The sequence below is a fragment of the Sturnus vulgaris genome, chromosome 23, assembly GCF_052056855.1.
Source record: "Sturnus vulgaris isolate bStuVul1 chromosome 23, bStuVul1.hap1, whole genome shotgun sequence".
Classification (NCBI taxonomy): domain Eukaryota; kingdom Metazoa; phylum Chordata; class Aves; order Passeriformes; family Sturnidae; genus Sturnus; species Sturnus vulgaris.
Genome location: NC_142265.1, coordinates 2909886 through 2932427, shown reverse-complemented (window position 1 = coordinate 2932427; position 22542 = coordinate 2909886). Strand labels below are relative to the sequence as shown.

The following is a 22542-nucleotide window of genomic DNA, read 5'->3' as shown; positions in this document are numbered from 1 at the left end:
CTCTGTCACCCCAGCCCCAAGAAAAGCAAGGAGAAAATTAAAGAATCCTAGAAAATTCTTTATCCTAAGAAATTCTTCCCTGTGGGGGTGAGGAGGCCCCTGGCACAGGCTCCCCAGAGAAGCTGTGGCTGCCCCATCCCTGGAAGGGTCCAAAGCCAGGTTGGAACAACCTGGGACAGTGGAAGGCGCCTCTGCCCAAGGCAGGATGGGCTTTAAGGTCCCTTCCATCCCAAACCATTCCATGATTCTGTGACTCCATGAAAAAGCGAGCTGACAGCAGGCTGAGACAGGATGGAGAAGCTGCAGAATCCCCACTTGAGGGGGGAAGGGAAACAAAGAGCTGGAAAATCCCACATTAGCCTGGAGTTACGTCATGCACATCCAGAGCACGGGTGAGTCATGGACAGCGCCAGCCATCCCATGGGACAGCAGGGCCAAGCCAAGAGCCAGGCCTGGACTCAATCCTGACCCAATCCTTCCCCTTTTTTTAATCTTTTTTCTAATCTATTTGGAAGGAGGTGAATCTTTGAAGCCAAAGAGTGTCACAAATAAAAGCAACCATTTGAGGTGAAATATCTGAACAGAGGTTTGGTGACTCTTTTCTCTGTACTTTCAGTATTCCTGAAAAACATCTTTGATGGAGAAGGAAAGTTGTGAACAACCACCATCCCAAAAACTGCACTTGGTCAGCAGAGATGGAAATCTTCCACCTGAGGTTGGTTTAGCTCTGCAGCCTGGTGGAAAATTTCCATGAAAACTCAGTGGAAAAATGACACCACGGGCAGTCTTTGGTGTTCTCATGAGTATCTGGACGCAGACACTGAAAATCAAAGAATTCTGTGTCTTGTGGAAACTTAGTGGTTTTCCATCACTCCAAGATCGTTAAGCTGCTGATTTAATAAACTTTTACACCTGCAAAATGCTGCTGAGGGCTTGTTCCACGCAGTGTTGGTGTATTCCTGATAAAACACAGAGTCAGGGATGGACACAGCACTGGGAACAGCCAGCCCAGCTGCTTCCCAGTCTGCCCCAGTCTGGAATTCCTGCTCCACTCAACTCCTCCCCAGTCATCATTTAAAGCCCAAACAACCCAACACTGTGTTTTTTCCCAAGTGGGAATCTGGGGGTTGGGCAACACAATTCCAGGGCAGTGGTGGAGTCATCATCCCTGGAAATGTTTAAAAAACGTGTGGATGTGGCTCTTGGGGATACGGGCTGGTGGTGGCCTGGCAGTGCTGGGAAATGGTTGGAGCCCATGACCTTGGAAGACTTTCCCAACCTAAACAATCCTGTGATTCCATGGATAAACCTCCACATGCAGCTCTGTAGCACAGAGTGAGGGTGACAATGCTGCAAAGCATCCCTAAATCATCCTCTGGATGCTGCCAATGCAATCCCACTGCCAAGCCAAACAGAGCAACTTCTGTGTCCCCACTTCTCACCCCAATCCAAAAATTCCCCCTTCCCTCTGCATGTCCTCCAGCCAAGTCCCCAAGGCTCTCAAGAAATGATTTGCAGACTCTTGGCTTAGGTAGGAAGGGTGGAATTCTCCACACGGAGTCTCTCAGGACACAACACAAATCCAGGATTGCCTCCACAGTGGCAGGATCAGGACCCTCGAAAGCAAATCCCACATCCAAAGGCTGTTTGGCAAATTACACTTCATTATTTACTGGATTTGGCTGGAGAGGGCACGGAAAATGAGCAGCCACCGTTGATATCTCTGTTCTCCATCTGCTGCTTGAGATAACACTGGAGAAAGTGGCTCAGTGCCCCTTTCCCTTCATCCTCAAGTTACATTTGAATGCTCTGCTCTCCCTGCTCTGTGGTCACAGGGACCACCCAGGAATCTGCTCCCTCCCCTGCCTCAGCAGCAGCTCCTGCCTTTGCTGGGGAGATGAGTCAGAGTGAGACTGAGCAAACGGCTCTAACCCCAATTTGAACACGGAATCACCCATGAAAACCTGTATGGAGGTGAGCTCCTCAGGCCAGACACCAAGAGCAGGGTGGAAAATGGTATTTTTATCTCTGCAAGAGCAAGGGCCCATCCCTGATCCCGCTGTTTGGTCATGCAGGATCCGTGGGGTTGGCTTTGCACAAACCCAGCAAATCAATTTTTCAGTAGCAGGAGGATAAGATTTCGGTTTGGGAAGGTGAATGCTGAGCTCTGCACAAACAACCTGTCAAAACAGGGGAGACTTAAAAGTGATTCCCAGGGAGAGGTCACAGGGAAGCAAACAGTCTGTTCCCAAATAAAAAAAAAAATTTTAAAAATGCCAGAGGACGGACAGTTTCTATTTAAACATCCAAATCAACCCAAATGTGCATTTCAAGGCTTCTGCAAAATGTGTTGTGCTCGGCAGATTTAGGACTGAAACATCATCTGCTTTTTTCCTGCGAGGTCACAGGCACTTGTTCAAATTTCTGCTGAGGACAAAGCAGCCCCAGTGCCCTGAGCCTGCAGAAGCCTTGGTTGGGTCAGAGGTGTCCCAGAGCTAAAAACTCACCCAGGGAAAATCAAATGTGTGTGTGAAGCTCTGCAGATGTGTTTGGGGACAAGGCTTGGCTGAGTGGCTTGAGAAAGAAAGGGTGGATGGACAGTTTTTACCCTAAATTCTGCCTCTGCTCATCTGGAGGCACTGAATTTATTTAAATAAATCAGTATTTATTTAAAAACTGGGTGGTTTATGTGCAGGGAGCATGGTGGGCTTCACCCAGCTGTGTGCAGGGCCAGGAATCGGATTTAGTGATCCCTGTGAATCCCTTCCAACCTGGAATATCCTACAGCTCTATGAACTTTGCTGGGTACAGGGAAATTCCTTCCCATGGAGGCAAACCCAGCCCTGGCAATGTCCTCCAGCCCTTCTCCTCCAGTGTGGGATGCCTAAAGGTCAGAGTTGAGCAGAATTTCAGGAACAAAAGCAACAAGCCCGGCTTAGCTGTGCCGGTATCAGCTTTCAGTGCCATCTGAAACCTGTTTGCAAGATTTTAATCAAACCTTGCACCAATAAAAGCTCTCCTTTAGTGCTGCCCACAGAGCACAGGGCTGCGTGCTGGGGCTGGGGCTGGGGCAGGAGCCACACCAGGCCCAGCTGTTCCACCTAAACCCAGTTTAGGAATGCCATGCCGGGGCTTTAATCCCAAAAGCAAACTCAGCAGCAGGGGCCAGGCCGGGATTTCGGGCTGGTTTTTACGAGCCCATCAAAGCTCCCCTGACACGGCGGCCACGTGCACTGGGCTGCATGGATTCCGTGTCCTTGTCCTGCACCGACAGAGCTGCCTTTGATTTCCCTCCTGGGACAGCAGGCACGGAGTGATGGTTTGATTCTTAAACAGTGCCAGGAGTTGCAGTCGCCCTGGAGAATTCTGTCAGCAGCAGCTGCAGCATGTGCAGAGCAGAGATGCAGAATTTGCCTTGCATGGGGACAGCTTTTATCTGGCTGCAGCTTCCCTAAGCAGAGAGGGATCTGGGGGCTTCTCCAAACCAGGCTCCTCCAGCTCCCTGGCATCCCTGGGGATGGGTTTTCAGAGAGAGAAGAGGATAAAACACCCTGACAGTGCCTTGGATGGGTTCTGTGCCAAGGGGGACCTGCCCAGACCCCCCCAGCCAGGAGCACGTGGAGCCTGAGAGAAAACCAGGAGCAAAGAGGACAAGATCACCAAGTTCATCTCCCAGCAGAATTCCCACTCTGCTCCCACCAGGCCCTGCATGTGTAAACTATTTCCACACATCTGATCTTTTTAAAAGACTCGGATTTACAAACTTCAGGGATTTTGACCTTCAAATGCACAGAACTCCTCTGCACGCCAAAGCCATTTGAAGCTGATTGCAGAAGGAAAATAAATGGAGACAGGGGAAAAAAAAGGACACTCCGAGCAGAAGGATGGGAGCAAAGTCATTTTTCAGCCGAGTTTCCACTCGGGGTCAGTGACTCCTCCAAGCTCCCCTCGGCCACTCACTCCTTTTTCCATCCGAGCCCCAGTGTGTCCCTGTGTGGGGTTTCACCCAGTAGCTGCTGGAAATGGATGTGGGGAGGGTCAGAGTGGAGCCACCTGACCCCACAGCACCTCCTGTCCTGCCCTGATGGATGGGTGGATGGACACCAAGGACAGGAAGCCGAGGTCTCCTCAGCCTCCTCTTGCCAGGCCTGGAGCACACAGATGTCCTGGAGATTCCAGACCTTTGTGTGGCTTGGCAGAGGCATGGGGACAAGAGGGAAAGGCTTTAAAATTAAACAGAGTAGATTGAGAGTTAGATTGAGAGTTAGATTGAGAGTTAGATTTAGGTTTAGATTTAGATTTAGATTTAGATTTAGATTTAGATTTAGATTTAGATTTAGATTTTAGGAGGAAATTCTTCCCTGTGAGAGTGGGCAGGCCCTGGTACAGGGTGCTCAGAGAAGCTGTGGCTGCCCCTGGATCCCTGGCAGTGTCCAAAGCCAGGTTGGACAGGGCTTGGAGTAACCCGGGACAGTGGGAGCTGTCCCTGCCCATGGTAGGGGGTGGAATTGGATGAGCTTTAAGGTCTCTTCCAGCCCAAACCACTCCAGGATTCCATTATTAAATTAGGGGGGAAGGTACTGGTTTCAAACAAGATCATTTGCAGGGACTGCGCATCCAAAGGCTCCGTGAATTCATGCCTGTGTCCCTCAGAAACCTCAACCCCTGAACCCTGAGGCAGCTGAGATCCCCCTGGAGCCCCCATCCCATCCTCCTGGAGCTGCCCACGCTCCAGGATGTGCCCCCACTGCTGGATGATGGTGGAGATGGGGCAGGAGTTTCCCAGAGGCTCTGCAGGGGTGGCAGGGGTTCACTCTCCCACCCTCTCCCCGTGTCCCACAGTGAGTCCATGGTCCCCAAGCCCACCCCGAGCTCAGCTCCCTGCTCTGTCCCAGCTTTCCAGAGCTGGAGCTGGGGGAAGCTGAGCACACAATTCCCAACGTCCCCCAGCTGGGAGGGTTCAGCAGCTGAGAACCTTTCTCAGGATCACAGGAGGCTGAGGAGAGGGGGGCCGGGAGCTGAGACCCTTCCCACGCTCCCGTGGAGCCACCAGGTCCCCGTGTCCCCAGCTCGGGTTTCCAGCACCCCCAGCACCCCCAGCCCCTCAGCAGCTCCATCTTTCCCAGGTACCCCCTCCCTGGAGCTGGGACACCCGGGCAAACAACCCTGGCTGAGCCCCCTGTTATTTAGGCAGGATTAGGCAAAAATTTGTGTGCACTTTTGAACTGTTTTCACAAGCCTTGCCTCTCACTCCCACGCAGGAAGCAGGAGAGGAGCCGGCCTGTTCCAATTAGGGCTCCTCGGACCCAAAGGGCAGCGAGATTCCAGGGGGGGAAAGGGAAAGTGGGAGAGAAAGCTGGAAACAAGGGGCCAGAAGGAAATCTGGATGGCGAGCAGGGATAAGCACAGCAAGAGCTGTTTGGGGATGGGATGAGAGCAGATAGGGGGAGATTTGGGTCCCCTTCCTGCAGCAACTTGCCAGAGATCGGCCCTGCTTCCCTCTGCAAGGATGGCACAAAAGGTGCAGACATTTGCTATTTTAATTGAAAATAAATATATTTCTTAAAAAAAAAAAAAAAAGAAAGAAAAAAGAGAAGAAAAATAAGTCTTTTTTTCCTCCTTCAAGCAGTGAAAAATAAATACTGTGAGATGAAAGCTGGGCTTCAAGAGAAAAACAAGAGAGGAAACCGAAAGCCCACAGTGCTTAGCGCTGCAGAAAGCCCAACAAAGCCGGCTTTTTTCCGGCCCTCAGCAGTTTTCTTAGGGAGATGTGGTGTGCCATGGGGGCCAGCTCTTCCCCCAGTAAACAGGCCTGAACACTGTCCTCCCTAAACGCAGATAAAGGCATTTTGTCCCTGGTTGGGCTCTCAGCCCTTGGAGCACCGGAGGGGAAGGTTCAGCTCAGGGTGAGGTGTTGGGATGCTCTGCTCAGCCTCGGGTTTTGGGGTTCAGCCCCGTGTTCCATGGACACCCTGGCTTGGCCTGGGAGAGACGTGTCCACAAGGAAAAGTGGCCACAGAGCAGCCCCCAGGTGAGGGAGGGCTGGGTTTGGCTCTGGGAATCTGGAATCTGGCAGCAGTGAGGAGCCAGGCCCAGGGAAAGCATTCTGCAGCCACCATCAGTCACAGCCCGCCCTGCTCAGGCTCCAGCTCCTTCTCCTCCCTCCCTGTCCCTGCTCTGCAATGTGGGTGTTGGATGGCAATCCTGGGAAAGCAGCATCCTTGAGAGTCCCAGGAGCTTGCAGGGGAGCAGCCTGGTGGGCAGCTCGCTCCGTCCTTGGCTTTTGTGGGAGAGAAGAGGGAATGAAGTGCTAGAGAAAGGCCAGGGCTGAAGCTGAGCTAAACCACAGCCCCTGAGTCAACACTCGCTGTGATTATGGGAAAGCTGCCCCAGCTCAGCAGGGCCACAGCTCCTTTTCCTACAGCATCTCAGGAGCTCCCCTCGGCTGGGGATTCTCCCCATCCTCCCCATTTCAGCTGCTGGGAGGAGCAGAGGTGGATAAAGCAAACCCTGGGGAGATCCAGCCACCTCTGAGGTTGGGGAATATGGCCATGGTTTAACAGCACCATTGGAACCACCAAAGAAGTCAGAAACAAGATCAGTCATCAATAAAATTCCATCACTGCTCCCCAGAGCGGCTGTGGCTGCCCCACAGGACAGGGCTTGGAGCAGCCTGGGATAGGGAAGGTGCTTGTGGAATGAGATGAGCTTTAAGGTCCCTCCCAGCCCAGCTATCCGAGGGTTCTAGGTTATCTAGGAGATGCCACAAGGCTGGGGTGGTTCAGCTCCAGCAGCACCATCAGCTCAGCACCAGACCCTCCCACTCTTGAATCAGCTCTAAATGGCCTCTGCAGCCCCTTTAAATTTAACAGCATCACAACCTAAAACTTCCAGCAGCCTTTTCCAAAGGCCTGAGGGCAGAGTCCAGGTTAACTAAACCCTTGTGGAAGCTCCAGGCTGGAGACAGCCAGGCCAGGAGGCTGCAGCCAGTGAGGAGAAACCTCCCCCTGCCCAAAGCTCAGGAGACAAAGCCTCTCCTCGCAGCATCCTGAGAGTCCTTTCCTCCTTTTTCCCAATGGAACATCCTGAAAGCAGAGTCCCCTCTGGAGCCAGGATTAGCAGCTCACTTCCAGGCTGGGATGGTTCCTCAGCAGGGCTGGGAGGACCCTGCCAGGCTGGCTCAGCCCCGGGATAATCGCCCTAATCCCTGCTAACCGCGCGGCTAAAGAGCGCTAATCCCCGGGCACGGGCACACGCTGCGGCGCTCCCGGAGCCTGGGAAAGCCTCGCACGGACACCCAGCCCGGCTGGAAGCGGGTCAGGTGTAACCAGGCAGCCCAGGTCATGCCTGTGGCACTGCCCCACCTCCGGGAGATGCTCCTTTCAACCTAACCCCGCTCCTCAAACCCCGGATTGCTCAACTGCAATGGGGAAAGAAAGGAAAAACCCCTGCCAAGCCCCGGCCCCGAGCAAACACGCACAGATATTCCCGTGCTGCTGGCACAGAGCCCGCCGCGCTCACGGGCTCACCCTGCCACCAGAAGCCGCCTGGAATTCCTCACTCTGCCCAGCCCAGGGCAGGCCCCAGTCCCAGCCAGGCTCCCAGAGGCTCCCAGGGCTTCCCTGAGCCCTTCCAGAGCAATCCCCGCTGGGCTCCGGCACTCAGGGAGAGCACGGTGCTCCGGGTCATCCACACCCACCCTCCCTGAGAGCGCACATTCCCTTCCAGCCAGGTTAAAGCCAGGAATTCTGCTCTTCTCTCCTCAGGTCCCTGACTGATGTTGCCATTTCTGGCATTGATGAAGAAGGGATGGGACTGGAGGATTTGTCCCATCCCAGAACCCTGACATGGATTTTTCCCAGATTGCAGAAGCACCCACGGGATGCTCCCAAGGTACTCCCTGGGCAGTTCAGATGGAACATTTCTCCATCCATCCAAACAAACACTCAGACTCTTCCACAGATATTCATCTCCCTCTCCTTCATCATCATCCAGGAATAGTGACAGACACAAAGGGGATTCAGCCCCAACACCTCCAGCTGCTGCTGTAGGCTGGGGCTGCCAAACCACACACCAGAGTCTCCCAGCAAGGGAGAGAGGGATGTAGCAAGGCCAGGTTGAGGATAATTGGCAGAACATCGTGTGGGGAAGATGTTGTCAGGATGGGAAGTGTGAAAAGGGAAGGCTGAGATCTCTTGGCAGGGCTGTCCTCTCGCAGCAGGAGAAGGGCCAAGGAACCTTCACTCAAGCTGAGCTCTTTCATCACTCACAAAGGATCCCAACCCTCCGAGCCAGCTCAAACACACCTGAAGAACAAACTGTGCCAGCACACTTTGTGAGCAGCCACACATGACCTCACAGCTTGGGATGTTTTCATCCCACAATCCCTATGATCCATGTGCAGTGACTCTGTGCCCTGGATATAACCCCATCATTTGTGCTGCCCATCACCAAGACACGAGCCATTTCTGGGTCAGAAGGAGTCCAGAGCTGTCCCTGACGCTGGGAAATCACTGGTCCTAACAGGCATCTCAATTATCCTTGCCTTGGGAAGGGATTAGACATGGAGATGCTCAGCCAAACACCTCCAATCTGTCTGTCCCGAGGAATTTCCTTGATTTCCCTGCACAGACTGATCCCTCTGTGTCCTGGCCCCAGCCCCCGCCCCCAGGCCGAGTCACACCAGACACGAGGGCAGCACATGGCAGGACAGTGGCAGTGCCCAGGGGCCGGGATGATGTTCAGCCCCCCAGAAATGTCCGCCCACATCAAAGGCTCCGCTCAGCAGCTCCCATTCACCCTCCAGGAGGTTTGTCAGAGCCGGACCTGCCGTGCGTCCACGCACTCATGAGTGGAACGTCCCCAGGGATGTTCCTGCGGCTTCCCGAAGCCCAGAACATCCCCGTGGGACGCTGCCAGCACGAAGGCGGATCAGAGGATGACGAGGGAGGCTCGGCAACTCCGGGTCACCTCCGCTCGCTGCCCCGGGCCACGGGCGAGCCCTGCACCGCTCGGCAGCTGCAGATTCCTGCCTGTCCCACCCCCTCCTCCGCAGCCTCCCCGGCCACCCCTTCCCCGCAGGGCAATGCCAGCCAGACAGCGGAGATTGCTCAATGGCAGCTGCAAGTCGCGGCGCATCCATCGCGTCCCCGGGGCTGGCACAGTGATGGATGGCGGCTGCCGTGCCCACAGACAGACACACAGACACACAGACAGACAGCCAGAGCCCGCTCCCGGCCGGGCTCTGACAGCTTCCCTTCCTTCCACACATCTGGAGCGCTTGGGAAGCGCGGGCAGCGCTCCGTGAGTGTGTGCAGAGCAGAGGAGGAGCAGCCCAAGAGCCTCTCCCTGTCCTCACCTGTGCTCACCAGCTCCCCATGTCACCCCTGTGTGCCCAGGGAGGTGTCACTGCACACGAGGGCTCCAGGGCTGCCCTCCCCTGCCAGCCCCAGCTGTCCCGGTGCCAGCTGCAGTTTCCAAAGGCAGAGAGGGAAGATTAGGATATTTAGCTTTGAAATCAAACAAATAATTGCACAGGCTTTCTGCAAACAGATCAGGGTTGGGAGGTCAGAGAGCAGCTGGTAAATCTCAGCACTGTTTGCTCTGCCTAAATAATATTAGACTGATGATAATCAATCATTTTAATCAACAAAATTGTGACTCTTTAGAGCAGTCCGCTCTGCTGGCACCTGCCAAGAGAGGGCAGGTAACAATCCACATGTCTCCAATTTTCCTGTGTGGTTATGGATTGACTCCTTCGCATCCCCGGATTTACTTCCCTGAAGATTTGCTCTTGCAAGTGCCTTGACCCTCTCTGAGTGTCCCTGGCCAGGGCTCACCAGCACATACTCAAACACACCCAGCAGCTCCTCTGCAGCTGAAACCCATCCCCAGGGCAGCTCACGGCAGTCACTGCACGCTCCAAGCACCTTCCCAAGCTGCATGTCCCAGCACAGCAGCATCTCCCAGGGAGGGAGGGAAGGGAGAACCAGCTGGACAGGAGAGGGAGAAGGTGTTCTGCCCCTTCTGCTCTGCCACCTGAGGCAGCCCCACCTCCTGAGCTCTCCTCGGGGCTGTGGCTCTGCTGATGCCACCCCCTGACACCTCCAGGGGCACCACTCGTGCCCCACACACTGCACACCCCGCAGCCTGGGACAGGCTCTGCACAGCAGCAGATGATCCCACAACAGGACAGGAGCCTTTTCCTGCCTGGGCTGGAAGCTGTGAAAGCCAAGGGATTGCTGAGAGTAAAAGGAGGGTCAGCTTCCCATGTGGGACCAGGAGGGAACCAGGGACAAGGCCATCCCTGGATGCTCCTGCTAGCCTTACACCATTTCACCTCCCTGTCCCCTGTCCAAGCTCAGCTCCCCCAGTGATGGAGGCCAGGAAGGGGCCTGGGAAAAACCTGGAAACCAAAGCTCTGCAGCCCACGCCAGCCTCAGGAACAGCAGTGCCAAAGTAATTTCATTTCACAACTTCCCAGGAACAATTCTCCTGGTTTGATTCATTTTTAAGTAAGCAAGAAAACCAACAAAGGGGATTTTCCAGGAGAGCCCCAATATTAGTCCTCTCCATCCCTGAGCACAGGGCTCCTAGGCTTTGCCCAGATGTGTTACACCATTCAACATCTAGGTTTTCAATATCCTCAGGCACAGGAGTGAGGGTTTTCCCAATCCCTAGGAAGTTCTTTTCCAGCTCCTACTTCTAGGAAACTTCCCACCAGGGAAGGGACCAGTGCAGGGATTGGGCCAGACCAAGCCCTGGGAAGATGAAGGTGGGAGTGAGCTGGGGAAGGCGGCCAAAGACGAGCTGGGCTGCCCCATCAGCCTCAGTCATCCCCATCCCAGAGCCAAGCGTTGTCCAGGATGGGATTATGTCACCTCCTGGCCTCAGCTGGGAAGAGCCAAGGGCAGGCAGGGATAAATCCGAGCGGCTGGAGGTGCTCAGCTCTGCCCAGAGGAAGCCTGAGCTCGGAAAACTCGGTGAGGGCTGGGGGAGAGAGGCTGACACTCCCAGGCCTCGCATCCACCCCGCGAAGCATCCGGAAGCTATTAAGGAATTACAGCCTCCCTGGCCCCGAGCCCTCCCCAGCAGAAGTGCCTGGGAGCAGATGGTGAAAGGGCTGATTGAATTCGGCTGCTCGAGCCAAGAGGCTCTTTAGGAGAGACTCAATGGAGGAGGGGGTGGAGGGGCAGCATTTGGGACTCGGGAGCTGGGAGCCCTTGCCAGGAACTCCAGGAATCCTCCATCAACCCTAACGAGGCTGGAGGAGTTTTGGCAGTGAGTTGGATGTGTGGTTTGAGGGGTGTGAGATTCCCTTGGGAGCTTAGCCCCGAGCTCCTGGTGCTCCAGGAGTGACTCCTCAGTGATCCAAGGCTGGTTCCTCTCCATCTCCAAGGGCACCGTGCATTGGACCAGCTCCCTTCCAGGGAGGTGGGATGGTCCCAGGAGCTGTGTGATCCCAAGCCTTGGTCCCAGCAGAGGAGGAGGGACAGGAGCTGTCAGCCCAACAGCCCTGCCCACCCCCGGGGCTTTCCTCCCAGAAAAATGCAGGTTTGGAAAGATCCTTAATTGCCAACTTGGCGTAATCCCACCCCTTTGCAGCGGCCGTGGGAAGGCACTGGGTATGGGACCAGACCTCCCAAAGAGCCCTCAGAGAAGGAAGGAACTCCACTTACTCTGGATGGGAAGGAGGTGGGGAAAAAAGACCAGGCTGAGAGAAATGTAGGATGAAAAAGAGCCAGCAGGAGGGGGAAAAAACCCCGAAGGATAAATGTGCTTCGAAAGTCATCCTTGGTGCCAGCCCTCCCGGAGCTGATGCCAGTGCCTGGGCAAAAACACAGATGGAGGAACCAAAACTGCCTGGGGATGAAGGAAGGGCTTAAACCCTCCCTGGAAAGCGGAGGGGAAGAAAAGGAGGAATGCCCCAAAAACCAACACAGCCCCAAGCTCTGTGTTCCCTGCCCTGGCTCCAGCTCCAGCTCCCCATTCCCTGTGTCCCGAGGGGGAAAGGCATTGGCTCCGAGGCCCCCGTGCCATCCCCTATCTCCGAATCCATCCCTGTTTTTCCAAGGGAGAAAGCTCCAGTGAGTTTTTTTTTACCGGGATCCTTGGCCGGCTGCCCGAGGTTGGGAAATCGGGAGCCTGGTCAGGCTCTGCCAGAGGGGCCGGCACGGAGCGCTCCGTGACCGTCAGGGGATCTTTGCGGAGCAATCTTTTCCGAGACAAGTCATGAGATTATTTCTTGCCTGGAATTTGCTCCCGCAGCTCCCATCGGCCCCGGACTGCTGAGTCAAGAGACCGCCGGGGCTGTGCCCTCCAGATGAGTAAATAAATTGCCATGGGGAGTGCGGGGGGCCGGGGGGGCTGGCGCCCGGCGGGGCGCGGGATGGGGCAGGGAGGGGACCCGATGACTCCCGAGCCTTGGGCTGGGGATGGATCCCGGCTTGGCAGCCGCGCTCGGAGTTAGTCACCAGATTAGCGAGCAGTTAGTTACACACGCGGCTTAAAGGCACACCATCCTCCCCTGCCCTTCCCTCTCCTTCTCCATAAAAATGGTTTTATCCCTCTTTTCCCTTCTTCTCTTATTTTTAAAATTTCTTTCAGCCGAACTTTGGCTCTCAGCGAGTGCCTGGGACAGACGGAAGGCAGAAACCCTTCAAGACTCCAAAGCGGAGGAAAGGGTCCAGCCTGGGGGTGCCACAGCCTGGGGCAGCCCCTCCTGATCCCTTCCCTCCCGCCCCCATCCCTCCTGATCCCTTCTGTCCCCATCCCTCCGATCCCTTCTGTCCCCATCCCTCCGATCCCTTCCATCTCCATCCCTCCTGTCCCCATCCCTCCCGTCCCCATCCCTCCTGTCCCCACCCCGGCACTCCGCCGGGCACTGGGGTCACTCTATAGGATCCATATGGCCCCGGCTGCTCCGGGCTCGGCTGCTCGGAAGCAGGAACAGTGCGAGTCATCCCGCTCGAAGGCAAACAGGCGCAGGGCCGGGGCCTTTCATGTTCCGGCCTTTGGAGCCAAATTCAAATCTGGAGCCGCTTAAAAGGATGGAAAGAGCCCCAGCGAGGAGCGGCCCCGCCGGGCCGCGGCTACCGGGACAGCTCCGAACCCCAAACCCCGCTGGAAAGGGAGGGAAACTTTGCCAACCTTCCCAGAACCCGGCACAGGCTCGGCCACCGAGCCCAAACTTGCTGGCAGCCCTTCACAAGGATGGGGTTGGGAAATGCCACGGGCTGGGGGCACCGCGGTGCCGCTCCCAACCTGCTGGGCTCCTCTGCTGATGCCAGCGATTGAGCAAAGGAGTTTTTCCTCATTTCCAGCTGCAGAGCAGCAGGAATTGCGTTTGCTGACCTCATGGAGCAGTCTGAGGGATGGAGCAGTTGGGTAACGTGCCTCGAGCGCTTGAAAAGAGAAAGCTCTTGGCATTGCATTTTCAAACCGCTTCTAACAATAATGGGTAAAAAAAAAGAAGGGAAAAAAAAAAGACCCAAATTTCACGTGTCCCACTCCATCTTTTTTTAATTTTCCAGTGGAAAAAGCCAGGACTACTCAGCTTTTGCAAGTTGTTTCTTCAGAGGGTTCAGGTTTCGATAAACAATTGCTCAAAACTAAAAGGTAAGAAAACAAAAATCCCCTTTGCTGCTTCCAGAGCAGTGACCAAAATTCAGTGGCTTTGCACAAACACACGCAGACACCTCTGAAAAAAAAACTTTCATGTGGGTCAAAAAGCCACAGTTTGATTATTGTGATAAAAAGTGCTGACAACAGGGGGAAAACAACAGAAAACAACCCCCGAAGCACTGCCCTGTGTCCAGCTCCAGATTTGGGGTCTGCTGGTGGCAGTGGCAGCTTCCCTGAGTCAGCAGTGTCATCCTGCAGGGCCATTCCCAGTGGGAATCCCAGCACTCCCATCCTGCAGTGCCAGACACTCGCTTCCTGAGGGATGCTGAGGCTGCCCCAGTCAGCCAGCACCCCCAAACTGGGAATTCCGGGAGGGGATGGCTCCAGGCCTGCCTGGTGCGGGGAGGAGCTGAGCAGTGGAACACAGCCCATGGAGAATGGGAACCCTGCAAGCAGAGGGACACCTGGAGCACCCAGCTAAGGATGCTCCAACCTCCCTGATGCAGCGGAATGGGAGAGCTGTGCCTCACTTTCCCTAAAAACAAGGTCTCATCAAGCCCATTCTCAATATCTTTTGGGGTCAAAGGCCCCAAAGCTTTAGAAAAAAGCTTTTTAAGAAAAGCTCAGTGCCTGGACTGGCTTCTCCTGCGCTCCCCACCAGCCATGTGAAGAATGCTTTGGAATCACGTCAAGTATTTGAGATGAGATGGGGGGAGAGGGGGCACGGCGAGGGGAGAGGGGGAGCTTTTGACTCAGTGTCTGGCTTCTTTCATCAATCCCACATTCCTGCTCATGCCATCACCCTCCGGGAAAGTGCGACAACCTACAGAATCCATGTGGAGCCAATTTAGAATCCCCTCCGTGTAAGAAAATGCATTTTGTTCATTAACAAGCTCTGGATGCTCAGCTGGGGTGAGGAGGCAGCCTGCAGCCCCACAGCCATCCCAGAAACATGGGATTCAGTGGGAAGAGATCCTACACACAGCTACAGCCCAGAGGAGAGCAGTGCTCCCTGCACACCCTCCCAGGACATTTGCTCCAGCCCAAATAACCTCGGGGTTCCTGCACCAGCCACCTGAGCTGGAGGTCTCTGCCTCTTCTGGCTTTATAGGAAAGGCTTCAACATGAGGAAGAAAGCTGGAAAGCAGGGAATTGCTGGAGCAGGTATTGTTGTGCCCAGCAGCAACTGGGAGATGAATGAATGGGAATTACAGCCCCAGAGCCCAGTTCAGACCCAGAATTTGCCCATCCCAATCCACATCACAATGACTCCAATCCTCATTCCCAAAGCAGAGGGAGCCACAGAAACGGGGGGATTTTCCTCTCTGGGAAAGCAGGCTGCTGTTTCTCGGTGTGCTTGTGATATTTTTCTGGCAGGTTATATTTATCCACAGGCTCCAGGAACCAGATGTGGGACTGAGGGGCTGTGCTGCACCAGCTTCCTGCTTTCCTGCAAACTCCGGGTCCACCTGCCCTGTACAGAGCTGGACACAGCCTGGAGAGCCAGGAAACTGTGCAAGGTCAGCACAGCCTGGGGGGGAACAGGGAAAAACGTGTCACCTGCCTGGTCCTGCACAGAGGGCATTGCTCCCAGGAGCTGGTGCTGTTCATGGGACAGAGGAGCAAATCGGGTCTTGGATTTTTGGCAGTTGAGCGAAAAAAACCAAAACAAAACAAAACCTCAACATAAAAATGAGAGTTTCAGTTCATAAAGAGAGAGTAGTGGGAGAGCAGGGTTTGACCCATCCAGGGCTGCTCGGAGCCAGCCACCCCTCTGGCGAAGGATGGAACACCTTGGAGCAGCTCTGAGGACAGCCTGGAGGGCTCTGCCTCCATCTCAGCACAGCCTGCAGGGCTCAGCCTGTGAACAGCTCCAGAGCTGGGGGTGGCTGCACTGAGACACCACGGCTGAGCCTTTGCACCAAATTAAAACTGAAACCACCCTGGCAGTGCCCAAGGCCAGGCTGGAAGGGGCCCTGGTCCAGTGTGAGTGCCCCTGCTCAGGGCAGGAGGTGGAACTGGATCAGCTTTAAGGTCTCTTCCAACCCAAACCACTCTGGGATTCAAGGATTTATTTCTTTTTTTGCCATCTCTGTTCACTTGGCCTCCGCCCCGTGTCCATCCCTCCCCTGTTCCAGGAGATATTCAGGCACATAAAGCGATTGCAGATTTTCACATTTCCCCATCATTGCCACAGAAGCCTGCAGGCACAAATGCCCAAACCTGGGCAAGTTGGGCTGGAGAGATGAGAGCAGCTCTGCAGGGCTGTGCAGGAGCCAGCCCAGCTTTCCAAGGGTCACCTTTGCAGGAGGAGATCCTGCACTCCAAGCCTGTTATCTCCAGAGCCATCTCCCAGCTCTGCTACGGGCATCACTCAAGTGCTTCCCCCCTCAAATTCCACTGCACCTGGGAAAAATGTAGGAGCTCGTAGGAGAATCAATAAATATTTATTGTTTAACCAGCAGTATTTTGACTGGAGATGTAAGCATGGCCCTGTGCCAGGGAAACAAGAGCCTTCTTGGCCAGCACTGCAAACAAATTTTTGTCTGTATCTCGTTGGAAGATTATAAACTACACAATGAAAGGAAAAAAAAGAAACGCAGGCAGCGAGCAGCTTAGTCACGGAAGAGGAACAAAAGAGCTGAGATGGATAACTGTGGCATGGGGTTACAAAAAAGGGCTGCAGGCCTGAGTTTTGGCTGTGAGACAGCTGTGCTGCTCAGATCAGCTGCAGATTGTGCCACTGGCTCCTGCAGGGATGGGGCTGGGAGCTGCACCAGGAGGCACTGGAGAGACACTGGAATCCAACAGGAGCTCCCAGCCAAAAAGCAAACTGGGCTTGGCCTGCAGAGGCACAGCCTTGCACCTATGGAATATCCCAATTCCCACAGGGATCCTCAGTCACAGTGGGACGAACAGTCAGGCTCTGGCTCCAGGGAATTTTGGTGCTCAATTAAAGCAGATCATCCCCTCCTCGTGCAGCTCCTCAGTGCCCTGGCACACTCCTGCCCAGCACAGCTGCTCCACCAAGCAGGATTTGTCAGCCTGGAGGGTGCCAGACCTCCATCCTTTGGATCAGGGACAGCAGTGACACTTGCTGTCCTAAATCATGTGATTTACTCATTTTGTGCCGTTCAGGGACCAGCTGACAGTGCAAAAAGGAAGAGACTCTCCTGCCTTATCTGGGACAGATTTACTTGGATTTGTTCCCTTTTTCCCTAAAATCCCAGCGGATTCTGGTGCCACAAGTGACAAGAGCCATTAGGGTGGCAGCTCTGCCAGTTCACATGCCTGACATTGATTCAGACAGTCTGGTTTTACACCCACCTGAGGGTTTCATCTATGGGACAAGCTCTGCACCCTGAGCCTGACCCAACTGCCCCCAGCTCCTCACACTGCAGGATCCATCCCAGAGGGTGCAGCCACTGCACTCCCACAGCAGCAAATCCAGAGCTGGCTCCCAGAGCAGCTGTGGCTGCCCCGTCCCTGGACGTGTCCAAGGCCAGGTTGGACGGGGTTTGGAGCACCCTGGGCTGGTGGGAGGTGTCCCAGGTGGAATGATGAGATTTCTAAGGATTCCAACCCAAACCATTCTGGGATTCTGTGATAATCCCGTAGCAAAACTCAGCATGCCACAGTCCTGCTGGAGTCCCAGCCACTCGCTGCCTGCCTGCCAGCAATCTGCTCTGGATTTGGGAGGGCAGCAAGTCCCAGGATGTCTCAGCAGCTCGCTTTGGAGAGCTGAAGCTCAGCATTCCAGCGTGAGCCTGTGTTATCCCCGCGTTCTGTAAGGCCCATCAAAGCATGGCACGCTGTAATTACACGGCAAATTAGGGGCCACTTCATGTAACGACACTGTAATTACACACTTGGTGTGTGCTTTGGGGAGCTCGGGATGGAAACGTGAAAGGAACGGGGGTTTGCTCCTGTTCCCTGGAAACCTTAGCCAGGTGAAAACCAGGGATGCTCTGTGGTGGATGTGCCCCTGAAGGAGAGCTCCGTGAGCTGCCCTCTTTCCACCCCTTTCCAGAGCTTTCTTGTGAACCTGACGCTAAAAAAGCTGAAGCTGGTGGCAGCCAAGTGCAGCCAGTCCCCCCTCCTGGGAACCTCTCATTCCCGCATCCCGGCTGGATACCACAGTAATGGGCATTTTGTCGGCGCATAGAGAGGTAATTGCTCTTCTTCAGCTGAGTTCTCACCTCCTCCGCAGGCAATCAGCACCAAAAATGCGAGAGCAGCCCCAAGCCCTCCATTTCTGAGCCTCGGCCTCGCTGCTGATCATTCCAGCCCACACAGAGCATCCCCAGCCGAGCCCAGCTCTCACCTTGGCTGCACTTCAGAGCAAAGCATTCCAAAAGATCCGGGTGCAATTCCCTGCATCCCTGGAAACACCAATCAGTGCTTTCCTTCCCCAGGCTCTGGCATCCCGTGTGTCCCGGCAGGACAGGTGAGCGCTGTCCCAGCGCCACCGAGGCACAGGGAGGGACAGAGAACATGCCAGAGCAGGGAGGGAAATGCTGGAATTCTCTGCTGGGTTTTATCCCGCATGGAAAGAAAACGTGGCCATGCAGCAGGGAAACTGAGTCACACGGCAGCTGGCACAGCTGCAGGGCTCAGCCCCGCAGATCAAACGTTTCTTTTTTAGATGAGAATAATGTCCCAAGTCCCTGAGCACTTTTACCCTGACCAGCTCAGCAAACTGACCCCGTTGGTCAGGCTGATCCAGCTGTGAGCCCATTCCACGCACAGGGAGCCAGGGATGGCTGCAAACTTGTCCTCCCCAGACAAGGTAAAGGAGAGAATGAAGGATCCCCTCCTAAAGCCTAAAGAAGAGGGATTTTCTCCGCCACTTGCCCGAGGCAAAGCAGGAGCTCTGCATTTGCCAGGCTCGCTTTAAATGCGAACTCCCTTATTTGTCTGAGCTGAAAGTGAAAGCAAAGGCTGACCTGGCTGTGGGAAGGGGAAGAAGCACGATTCAGGCAGGTCCTACATCCAAAAGCAGAATGGAAGCTGTGTAGGAGCTTCCCTGCACCACCACAGCAGGAGAACCAGAATCTTGCAGACGTTTGGACTGGAAGGGAAAATCTTGCTCCAGCCCAAACTGATGTTGTCCCAAATCCTAAACAGAGGGAAAGGCTCTTGCCAGATAAAAACACACCCCTGGGATGCCACCCACGCACAGGCCAATGGAAACAACGTGTCCATGTCCCAGCTGCCCCCAGGGTAGGCATGGGAAGAGCCGAAAAGCCAAAAAATCCGGATTTCTGTGCTGCGTGTGCACGGAGCAAATCCTTTTTCCAGGAACAAATCCACCCCTGCTCCTGAAACACACCTCCAGGGAAAGGAGGCAAAAGGAGGGCTGGATGCAGGATGGAGAGCTCGGCATCCCTGCTCCACCTGGGATGCTCAGGAATGACATCTGGGATTACAGCCCTGCTCTGGTACCTCGGAGGTGGCAAATCCACAGCTTCCCTAGCAAGAAATGAGCACTTGGGAGCCCCAGCCACACCCCACAGCTCCCAGCAAGGACTGGGGAGCTGCTTCCAATTCCCAGCAAGGACTGGGGATCTGTTTCCCACTCTACCACAGCCAGCAAAGGCAGCCTGGCAGAGCTGCAGGAAACAAAGTGATTTGTGGAGGGCAGCGTTCACCAGGCCCCAGGTGAAGTTCCCCTTGGGGTTGAATTTTGCATGGTTTGGGGTTTTACTGTCTCAGAAAACATCCCACCAAGCCATTGGTGGATCAGCCGTGTATGTACAACCACAAGTGGTGTTACCACCCTCTCCATCACATCCTCATAAAAATATCCATGCACATAGAATTGTATCTTGAAGGAGAACCAACCCCCATGAGGTTCTGGCTCAGACCTGTTCATCTCACTCATACATTCCTGCTGGTAACACTGGGGTGGAGTGGGGGGATTTAGCTTTGGAAGCTTTCTACAGCTCCACATCCCTTCCAGGTAATTTTTAAACCCTTCAGACACACCACAAATCTCCCCGGAGATTTGCAGGCAGAGGTGTGGGGTGGAGCAGGGTTTGGTTTGGGGGATGAGAGGGGACAGAGGTGCAGTTCCATGGGGCACATCAAACATTCTGCACAACTGAAACCCTCTGGCTGCGGGGACCCTCCCTGCCCAAGGTTAACCCCATGGATCACATCAGGCACGGCTGCTTGCTAAAGGGACAAGGGGCTGGAGTTCTTCTCAGCCCATTTCGGAATTACGGACGATGGGAATATTTGGTGGCAGATTCAGGGCTGAAGGAGCCATCAGGGAGCAGAGAGAAGTGCTGTCCCCTTCCTGCAGCATGGCTGGATCCCAGGAACACAAACCAGCAGCATCCACACTCCTTCCCTCACCATCAATCCCACCAAAGCAGAAAGCTGCAGCGTTCTCTCGGAGCTGGAGGGGAAATGAGGTTAAGCCAGCTAATTGACAGCACTGACCTTTGTGGCTCCCAGCGAGCGCAGCCACCAGCACAGGAGCGGCTGCAGCTGAGGCCGATGGGGGGGCAGCTCTTTTCTACCTCTTGGGTTTGTGTTTTGCAGCCTCCTTCCTGCCCAAGTTTAAACTTTGGGTCAGCTCTAAGATCTGTTTGCTGACATCAGCTGCAGAAGAGCTTGCAGGGACAGAAGAAAAAGAACTTAAGGCAGGGTGAAACTCGGAGTCCTCCCTTCGGGCACCAGGGAATTCCACTGCTCCAGGGCTCAGACACCCAGAGCACAGAAAGCCTCTGTGAGAGCTCTCACCCTCACCAGGAGAGTGCAAATTCAAACAGATACTTTACTCTGGAGTGAAAAGCACACCCCATCCCACCCTGATGGTCCAGGTGTTTATTCCTATCCCATTTTCCTCCCCTCCAAGCAAATGGGCTGCCCAGGGGCAGAAGGGCAGGAATGAGTCTGTACCAAAGTTTTAGGAAATAGGCACAAACAGCTCCTCAGCTGCACTGCAGCCTCTCATTTCAGCTCTGAAGGTGCACCCTCAGCATCCCCCGAGCATTTCGAAGCCTGGTGCTCCCGGCCCACAGCCCGGAGCCAGGCTCAGCCCTGCTGCCGGGAGCGCTGGCACCCTCTGAGCAGCACAGGGGAGCCAGGGAGAAGGGACCCCAAGGGAGACACTCGGCGCTGGACATTCCATAGCTCATGGATGGCTGATGCCCAGGCGGGTGCTGCCTTTGGAGCTCTCTGCAGCCCAGCTGATGCTGCACCTACTGAAGTCTAAGCACCAACCCCTGCGTGGCTCCAGCACTCAGCTGTCATTTTATTTCCACATGCAGCCCCAAAACGCCTAGGGGAACTGTGCCTCCCTTCCGGCTTTCCTAAAAACTTCCTAACCGGCAGAGAAACGTACAACTCAATCTTTAACTTGATTTTCTTCGCCGCACTGGTGCTGCACAAAATCCAGCAAACTTCCAGTTTGGCGCAGTGGGAATTGCAGCAGGGAGAGATGAAGCAACAGGACTTGTTTTATGCAGAAAAAAAGGGTTGTTTTTGTTGTTCTTTTTCCTGCGGGTCCTCCAAGCTCCATCCTCCACCTCGCCTGGGCAGGGCAGAGAGGAGTTGAGCGCCCGGGTCAGCGAGCAGCCAGACGCCACCAGTGTGTGAAGAGCAGCCCTTATTCTGGTCAGGGCTCGGCTCGGAGCAGTAACCACAGCCAGCAGCAGCTGAACTCGCCGCTACAACACAAAAAACCCTTCTCGCCTCTCTTCAGTACCGTGTTGCTCTCTGCACCCTCCCTCCACCCATTTCTCCAGCTCCAGAAGGGCGGAAAAAAAAAATTAAATCAAAGCGGCGGGTTTTCCTGGATTAAACGTGCTAAATCCAGAGCAGTTACCGCTGGAGTTGTGTTTCCCAACTACCACGAGTGCTTGGACCACACAAGACATTTCCAGCGAGGGATGGCGAGAACGCACATCCCAGCTAACGATGGGAACAGGCGGGGAGTCCCGCGGAGCGCATCTCTCCTGCCTCCCTGCCGGACGGACTTCTCTACATCCCGGCAAGGATGCCAGGAGCATGAGGGAAGGAGGCTGAAAGGGCGGCGGGATGGATTTTAAGAGCAGGAGGGGGGATGGAAAGTCATAAAAGCGCTCGGAAAGTCAATTCGCCTTCGGCAGCGGGCAGAGCCCGGGCGGCGCCGCTGCGCTGCGACTTTGGGGTGCGCTCCGTGCTCCTTTCCAAAAGACACCCCCAAAAAACCCCACCCGGAGCTCTCTGAGCACCCCCCCCACCCCCCCCCCCCCGCAGCGGTCAAGCCTCTCCCGCCGCTGCCCTCGCACGGAGAAGGGGACGGGGCTGCGCGGAGCGGGGCGCGGAGGGGACACGGCGCTCACCGGGGGACGGGAAGAGCTCGATGTCCACCTTCTCCGTCTTGATGATGGTCAGATCCACCGCCGCCTTCATGGCTGGGGCAGCGCCGCGGGGGCGTCGCGCCGGGAGCGGGGGGCGGCGGCTGAGCCCCGCCGAGCGCGGAGCGGGGCGCCCGGGGCAGCGCGGCCGGCGCTGCCTCCCTCCTCCCGCTGCTCTTCCTCCTTCTCCTCCTCCTGCTTCTCCTCCTCCTCCTGCTTCCTTCCTTCCTCCCTTCCTTCCTTCCGCGCTCCCTCGCTCCGCTCCCGGCTGCGCTGCGCTCCCCGCTCCGCTCCGCTTCGCCCGTCCCCGCCGCCGCCGCCCCGGCCGGGCTGAGCCGAGGGGAGGGCGCTGGGCCGGCCCCGAGCGGTGACAGCGGCGGGACGGACCCGCCCCGCCCCGCCCCGGAGGCGGCCCCGGGCCCGGCGCTGCGGGGAGCGGAGCCGGCGCTGCCGGGGGGAACGGCGGAACGGCGGAACGGGGACGGAGCGGGGGCAGCGAATCCAGGGCGCCTCGGCCCCGACCGCTGCTCGCATCCCGGTGCCCGAGCACGACGGGATAAGAGTTTGA

The 22542-nt window shown here is 55.6% G+C and overlaps 1 protein-coding gene across 1 annotated transcript in view; it reads right to left on the bottom strand.

Annotated features, from left to right (window-relative positions):
* Positions 1-22288, bottom strand: part of ETS1 (ETS proto-oncogene 1, transcription factor) — a 46635-nt gene extending 24347 nt beyond the window's left edge. Inside the window, exon 1 of the mRNA XM_088177781.1 lies at positions 21960-22288. Within this exon, the coding sequence (XP_088033907.1) occupies positions 21960-22029 (70 nt within the window). The 5' untranslated portion in view covers positions 22030-22288. The remainder of the gene's footprint in view (positions 1-21959) is intronic.
* Positions 22289-22542: the final 254 nt, after the last annotated feature.